The sequence below is a fragment of the Phaseolus vulgaris genome, chromosome 9, assembly GCF_000499845.2.
Source record: "Phaseolus vulgaris cultivar G19833 chromosome 9, P. vulgaris v2.0, whole genome shotgun sequence".
In the NCBI taxonomy this organism is placed as follows: domain Eukaryota; kingdom Viridiplantae; phylum Streptophyta; class Magnoliopsida; order Fabales; family Fabaceae; genus Phaseolus; species Phaseolus vulgaris.
The window spans coordinates 27729867-27737930 of NC_023751.2; the positions used below are offsets into that span (position 1 = coordinate 27729867).

An 8064-nucleotide genomic window follows, 5' to 3' on the forward strand; every position below is an offset into this window, starting at 1 on the left:
AAGAAAAGTCAATTTCCCTTAAATTTAATTTTTGTTGAGGTGAGAAATGAAATTAATTTTAGTTATTGTTATTTATAAAATATGAGAGTGGATAAGAACAAAAAAATGGTTGAAGAAATTTATAAAACAACCACAATCGAAAAAAATAATACATATCTCTTCGTTATCTTAATTTGTAGATTGAAATTTCACCTTAGCTGGAAGTTTAGAATACTCTTCCATTTAAAGAAAAATGTAAATCGATGTTTAAAAGTTAAAATAATTTTAGGAGATATAAAGAAAGAAATAATATTGATAACAAATAAGGAAAGAAGGAAGAAAAAAATAGTATTTATATCTTTTAACATAATTAATGTTATATATTATTAACATTTAAATTACATACTTGAAAATATAATCAATTATATCATATTAATTTGTTAACATTCTATTAATATTTATGTTTTTATTACAATTAAAAAATAACATTAAAATAGTAAATAAAATAATTAATATATATATATATATATATATATATATATATATATATATAAACATCCATTAATAATTGATTGAAACCTCTTAAGTGAACCTACAAGAACCAAAGATCATATAAGAAAAATCTAAGAAAAACACAAATTAGATGAACTCCACTGTCTCTGTAAAGACCCACAGGTTGGAAATGAAATCCACAGTGCAAAAGAGCGACATTAAAAAGTGGCAATACTTTGAAAAAAAAACTAGAAAAACGTTTTTCTCAAGAAAGTCATCTTACCCACTTCAAACATAAAAAGTCAAGTCTATGAAATGGAACCAGCAAACTATTTAAACTATAATATCATTTTATTTTTCTTAAATTAAATAGCATACCATGTTATTTTCACTATATTAGTTCACTAAAGCAGCCCTGTTACTTTTTCAGTGTTAAAAAATTTCGAAAACAATCTTGATATGTATGGAATCATTTTTTTATAGACTAAAGATTGAGGATATTCAGAGCATTTAACCTTTTGTTAGTACCCCCTTAAAGAGTTAACCTGGAGTTCCTTGTTTTATATTTGTTTGGCTTTAAATGCAAAAGATAAAAATGCAACAAACATTAAGACTCTAGTATTATGTCTTAGTATGACGTTTCTTGTTTTATATTTGCTTGACATTAAGGAGGGAAAAGAACCAAAATGCAACAAACAAATAATTAGAAGTCATTGCATCCCCAATATAGGAGAGAATGAATTTGATTCCAATAAGCAACTTGAACATACATATTGGTTCCTTTTCTATTCTTCTAACATAATCTCATATACTATGAAGTGTCTATGACGACATTTACAAGAGGATCCTATAGTTCATAAAAACAACATCCAAAAGTCCATGAACTTAACTTTAGAATTAGTTATGTACTTGGCTAAATATTAAGTGGGATTTACTGGTAGGAAATCTCTTTCCCCTTGGCTTTCTACAAATCTTTCCCCAATTTATGTAACCCCTTTTCTCAATGCCAATTTCAGTGTCAATATTTAGTTCCTTCAAGTTCAAAAGAAAGTCTGTGATGTTAGAGGATGAACCACAAGACCTTCTCTTCCCCCTAGCTACTACATTTCTGCCGGCACTTCTAAGGCAACCTGTTGCTGAGGGAGTTTTTCTGGCAGCTTCCACGAGACCTCCAATGGTTTGAAGATCTTCTGTCACCTCATACCGTGACAAAGAAGCAAGGCTTGGGAGAATGTCACTTTGGAAGTCATTCCCCCGCCTCCTCCTGTTTGTTCGGCACTTTCTTGGTTGACTTGGTGAAGTAGATCCACCTTCTTGCTCCTTTTGGTCACTACTCTTGTAGTGGCAATAATCTAGGTCCTTGGTGTCAGACAAATTTAAGGACATGAACTCAAAGTAATCAAAGTCAGCAGGCAGAAAGTCCTCAAGATCCTTAATGGTACAATTGAAATCCCCCTTAACCTCAGGCTCTGCATGATCCACTACTGTAGAAACAATTCCAGCCAACCAGTGGAGAGAACTACTTGAAGAAGGTTCAGATGATGGGCAATTTGTCATTTGGATACCATTATAGGTCACAGCTTCTGATATGGAAATCAAAGCCTCAGCCGCAATTCTGGTTTGCTCTTCCCGTGCTTCTGGATCCTCCTGCTCTTGCCCTGCCAACTGCAACATCTCAAGCTGGTTTTCATCAGATTCTCCTCTGGGTGGAGAACATTCCTTGTTTTCTGGACTTTGAGGAGCTTGTAAATCAATATCAACTGGCATATTTTCATCTTCATTTGTGCATGAATTTAGGTCAATAATACCTGACGAATGTTTGGGCTTCTTTTCATTCTTCATGAAATGTTCACTGACACATGCCTGTTCGCCCATGTCAGGATAATCATCAGAAGGCGAATTTACAATGGACATCTTCTCAATTTCTTCAAACCAATGATTTGCGGACAGGCTCTGGACGACTTTAGAAGTCCGAGGTTTTCCATTAAGGTCAAATGCAAGAGTCTGGTCTCTACACAAGTCACTTTTCTGAACCTTATTCAACTCCAAATCAGAATGTATACAGCCAGATTTCAAAGGATTCAGAATGGAAGAATCAATAGGGGTTGAGGCTTCACATTCATCACTTGGTTTTCCTTTGGGTACAGGCTTTTCTTTAAGCCAAATGCTTTGAAATTCTACAGCTTTTGTTTCAGAAAAACCAACTGGCATAGTATTCAGGTTTATGTTCTTGCGAGTCTCTACATAATTCCTAAGCTCATGGCCAGCTGATGATGGACCACAATTATCACAGCAGTTTGGATCATCAGCACTAACTGATGGTAGATCCAACAGATTGGACCTGCGGCAAAATTTGCTGTGAAGAAGATAGTTTTGACAATCTAAATTAGAGCCAGATGCAATACTTTTCCATAACACTGATGGTGAAATCCTAGAACTTTTCATGTCAGTCTCAGAAACGAGCTGATGAGAAGCACATGGGCATGAAGCATAGCTTGGTCCAAGCCAAACACCACTGGTGGGATTATGAGTTCCTGCAAGGCTATCTGTTTCCAGTCCGGGAACAATTTGATGTGTCGAATGAAAACATGAACAGTTGTTAACTTGTTTCAGCTTCTTACTTAAGGATTCAATTGAAACAGATTGGTTTTCTGTATCATTAAATATAGCAACGGAACCCAAGTCACTACCGTTTTTCCCTGTAAAATTAACAATTCACTATATAAGAAAAAGGTATAGCAAAACAAGATGTACACTATAATAACTACAAGATAGTCTCAGAGACAAGTTCTCACCAGCACTAATACCCAAGGGCAGCCATCCATGTTTTTCCCCCTGGTTTTGTAGTGGGGGATCTGAACAAGCTTGGAGATCCTGTTTTCTTTTCAAATTCTGGATGACATCATTGGGAAAACTATGAGAGCCCGGTCTCATTCTCCGTGGCATATCATGAAAGGTATAGTTTCTGTGATGGATTGACGCACCAAAATCATCAGACTTCACACATGTCTCTTCTTCAAACTTAAATGGTAAATTTAAGTCGGCAAAACCATTAAAATTGGTTCTAAATGGTTTCTCAACAGTGTTGTACACAGCCTTGGAAATTCCATTTAAAGCATAAGTAGACAGAGCGGGCTCTTTGATAACTCTTTCATTTTCACAAGATTCACCTTCACTATCAATGTATTCATCAGCTGGAAGTTGAAGATCCAATATTTTCTTACCAACTTTTCTGTAAGCTGATACTGATAGTTTAGGATCTTTCGGAGATTGTACAATTGCAGCTGGAGAAGGAGCAGGAAGAGGAGTCGGACATAATTGCCTGTTCATTTCTTGCATAGAAGCCAATGGTAGCTGGATGCCTTCAGCATGTATAATAGAAGATTTACAAGTGAATCGATGCAAGTTTTGTGAGTAATACAAAGAGGAACTTGACGATGATGTCTCCAACCTTAAACTATGTTTATGTAACTCAATCCTTTTAATTTCATCCATTAATTCTCTTTGTTTCTGGTAAATACGGTGAAGCTCATGAATCTGAACAGCAAGCCACAGGCCAGAGTCATTAAGAAATACAGTTAAGATCTTTATATGAATATCCAAGAATATTCAAGAACAAACAATTTTGCCACAAACAACAAACCTCCACAATTTTATCTTTATTTTGGATGAAATTTGGATGGAAATAGATTCTTTTATAAATAAAACTGGTGAAATGAATGAATTTGACAAGATTTTCAGAATCATTTGTTTTTTTCTAAATAAGATTCGTATTTTGCTCCTCACTTTTATAACCAATAAATAAACAAATATGATTAACATTCTTCTCATAGAACCTAGATCTGACACAAACAGGTTACATTGGAACCTCTTCACTGTCACTTCAAAATGCCTCAGTCTAGAGATTTTAAAAAGAACATAAAAGAAATTCTTCTTGGCAGCTATATGCAGAAAAGATAAACACAATGAAACAATGAAGCTAACATACTTGGTCCCTGAACATGGCTTCATGCTTGAGTATTGTCTGTTTCAGAAGTTCCTTGTTGTATCCTAAAAGATGACAAGTTGATGACAACGGCAAGGATCCAAGTCCATAACAGCCATTCTCACGTTCACCATCATAATTAGATGAGGTCCATGTGCTGCCTTCTGCACCGAAGACAAGATCCCTCGGGGAATGATATCCTGGGATATAACCATTGTTTTGCCTGTTTGCACTCATGCCCAATAGTGCCATAGATGATAATGCAAAGATTTCAATGAAGCAAGATATTATAAAGTATCCTCATTTCTAAGGGAATGAAAACCTGCAATCAAAACAAAAATAAATTGATTATTAGTTAATAATAATTTAAAAGAAATATTTGATAAATAATATTTAAAAAAATACAATTTAAGCCCAAAGAAAAGGGACACCTGCTTTACTTTTGGCTTACATGGGTTCTTATTTACTGAGAATACAAGATTGTTGGCTAAGGACAAAAGTGATGGCTCCAAGTAATATTTATGTGCACCCAAAAATAGAATAATTAGATTCAATTTGGACGGTTTTGTAAATTGCTCACATGGCCTACAAGGGAATTTCATTCTACAGCTAAATTATCTGACAAAAAAATGTAAAGACAGAATAATTCTAGATCATGACATTTCCGTGTGATGTCATAGTAATGCAGACCTGCAAAGAAATGTGAGTCCATCTGCACAACAAGAAAATAAAAATTGCAACAAGCCCAACCTTGCTTGTTACGGTTAAAAGCATTTTCTAACTGGACAACAGAAAGGAATACAAAACTACCTTGCTTGCAGAAGCATTTAAAATTGAAGTTGATAAGCACAAGCCCTGAAAACAAATAACCAATTTTGTCAGAAGTGGCTTTCTCAAAAAGGGGATTTGCACTTTTTAAGTTATGATAGATATCAAATGTTTTCACTTCAACAATCCATAAAAGATTGGGAATATTTGCTAACCCAGAAATTAAGAAACCCTGAAATCAACACTCACAAGTATCATTGAACCGGGAAAGAAGAGCACTGTGCATACAATATTAATGATAATCAAAAGAACATATAATGATTAGCACAGCATAAACTGCAGGACAAGTACAGAAGCACGAAGGGTGATCAAAAGAATTTTCTGAATAAGATAGAGTTAGGCCAAATATTATGGTATCAAGTCAATCAGAAAATTCTGTTAGACAAATCTCACAGGCAAATCATCTTTTGCAATCAGAATCAGATGCTCCAGACAAGGGTATCAAATCCATCCATCAGATAACCAAACCAACGACACAAAAACAAAACAAAATAAAATAAAGAAGTATTTATTCTCAAAAACTGAAAGAAGTCCATCAAAATCATTTGATGTACCAAAAAAGCAACAGGAAGAATACTCAAGAGTATCTCATTCACAAAAACTTGGAAGGAAGGGTATATTACATCAGTCACTGAATCACAGAGCTCACTGAGAAAAGAACAAAAAAAAAAAAAACTACAGTCAAATTCAACACTTGAAAGAAGAAGCCACAGAAAAGTAGTACAGAGAGGAAAATTTAAAAAAAAAATTGGGAAATTGAACATGAAAATGTTGAAGAAACACGAAATGAAGAGAAACAAAATGAACTCACACTCACAGGATGAGTCATTGTTTGAGGATAGTGCATATGTTGGAGAAGAAGATGAAGGAGAAGAAATGCATTAATGCTGAAGCGAAAAGAGAGAGACCCGGAAGAGGTTTGGAATCAAAAAGTGATCTTTTGCTTTCTGAGATGCCTTAGAAAAGCAGAAAAGAATGGGGATTTGGATCCGCAGTGCTGGGCCATTCTCTCAATGAAGATTTTGCTTTCTCTCAGAGAGAAAGAGAGAGAAAAGACCCAAAATCAAACGCACAAAACAAAACGAAATTTACATAAAATTGGAAATTAAAGTTGTCAATAACTTGTCTCTCTCTTCTCGGTCTCTTTCTCATTAATGTTTTTGGTTCTTACAAGTTGTTTTTCTTTAATATTCCCTCCATTTTATATTTATTTTAGCTTCAAGTTTTTAGATTAAGAAAAACAATCACTCAAACAAAATAGCATTTTTTAAGGTCAATTTTATTAAAATATTTTTATTCTCTTTCTTGATTTTTATCAATATGTCACTAGCTTATTATAAGATAATAATATTTATTAGGGAACAAAATTAAAATATAAATTTTGATATTTCATGAAAAATTGAAATATCAATGAAAAGATAAATATTAAAACAACCATTATAAAAAATTAGAGAGTAGGTGGTAAAGAATAACTCACGAAAAATCATCTATCACATGTTGTTTTATCAAAAAAATTGGACATTTTCTTTTTTTAATTTAATTTCAGTGTGGTAATATCGCTATCTTTTGAATTTCGATCACAATATTTTGAGAATATTTTACCTTTTAGTGTTCTATCTAATATGCTACGAGAAAAGATTAAACCTACAAGTTTCAATGTCGTTTCACAAACTAATTACATAAAACCGTTATTACTAAATAAAAATATAAAGATTTTTATATTGTTAATGTATTATTATTTATTCTTAACAAAAACCCATAAAAAAATTGAATGACTAAAGTTAAATTTAATTGGAACACATATTTTGTCGTGATAAAAATATGCATATATTAATGCTAGATACCATTTCATAAATGATTATTTTCTTTAAATTTTGTCAATAAAATTTATTTACTTAAAATAAGATAACTTATATTTAAGCATACACATGAGCACTTCAATAAATAATAATAATAATGATAATAATAATAGAAAAAGGTGTTGGGATTATTTAAAGTTATTTTGTGTAGCCCTAGTTATTGCAACAAGGAATCATTGAGAAACTATCTTTCTAAAACTACCTTGATTTTTCCAATTCAATATTTTAATTGGGTTTGGATTGTTACATTCTCTTTGGTATTTTGTTATTTTTATTAGTTTCCCAAATGCAGGAGTCAGCAGTGGGTCCCCCATCCTAATTTTGAAGTAACAAGCATGCAAAATATGTGACCTTTTTCTCCCTATTATTGACCCTCCTACACTTCCCACCATTATTACAACCCTACTTATTCTTTCTCTCTTTTTTAAAGTTAAAAAAGTACCTTCATTACACTAAATACCAACATATTTTATTTCTAATATAATCAAAAAAATTAATTTTAATTTTATTAATGTTATTTAAATCTTGTTAACAATTAAGATAATTCAACATGTATTTTATCTTTATTAAAAAATTAATACTATTTTTTAAACATTTCTACCCATTATTAAAGATTAAACATATGTTTAATTATATTAATTATTAATGGAGTTTAAGCAAAAACAAAATTAATGTTATTGTATTAAGAATGTAGTTTTTTTTATTATAATAAAAAGGAAATATGGTGAACCAAATATTTATTCTTAAAAAATAATAATTGTTTTCTTTCTATTATTTTAAAATACGCTATTAAGATTTTTTGAAAAATAAATATATTTAGATGAATTAGATTGAGAAAATTTAAGAATTATAACACAAACCCTATCAAAGTTCACAAGTCCATTAAGCAGGAATGAATGATAATTTTACTCTATTAATTCA

The 8064-nt window shown here is 32.0% G+C and overlaps 1 protein-coding gene across 3 annotated transcripts; it reads right to left on the bottom strand.

Annotated features, from left to right (window-relative positions):
* Positions 1-1171: 1171 nt before the first annotated feature.
* LOC137823065 (uncharacterized) lies at positions 1172-6455 on the bottom strand. Of its 3 annotated transcripts, none has more exons than XM_068628179.1 (5): positions 6102-6455; positions 5267-5311; positions 4460-4778; positions 3267-4008; positions 1172-3170 (listed from the first exon to the last, which is right to left on the bottom strand). In XM_068628179.1, exons 3-5 carry the CDS (start codon positions 4706-4708, stop codon positions 1369-1371), a joined length of 2793 nt encoding a protein of 930 aa, XP_068484280.1. In that variant the 5' UTR covers positions 4709-4778; positions 5267-5311; positions 6102-6455; the 3' UTR covers positions 1172-1368. The 3 variants fall into 3 exon arrangements, with proteins under 3 accessions (XP_068484280.1, XP_068484279.1, XP_068484281.1); XM_068628178.1 differs by having other exon boundaries at positions 6096-6426; XM_068628180.1 differs by lacking the exon at positions 6102-6455 and adding an exon at positions 5908-5927.
* Between the last annotated feature and the right edge of the window lie 1609 nt (positions 6456-8064).

What these genes read in the sequence shown, in the direction of transcription:
- LOC137823065 (XM_068628179.1), bottom strand. Translation starts at nt 4,708, where the DNA reads ATGGCACTATTGGGCATGAGTGCAAACAGGCAAAACAATGGTTATATC. An exon ending in AAGCCATGTTCAGGGACCAA is followed by an intron (nt 4,009 to 4,459) that starts GTATGTTAGCTT and finishes CTTGCTGTTCAG; the next exon opens with ATTCATGAGCTTCACCGTAT. An exon ending in GCCCTTGGGTATTAGTGCTG is followed by an intron (nt 3,171 to 3,266) that starts GTGAGAACTTGT and finishes TTAATTTTACAG; the next exon opens with GGAAAAACGGTAGTGACTTG.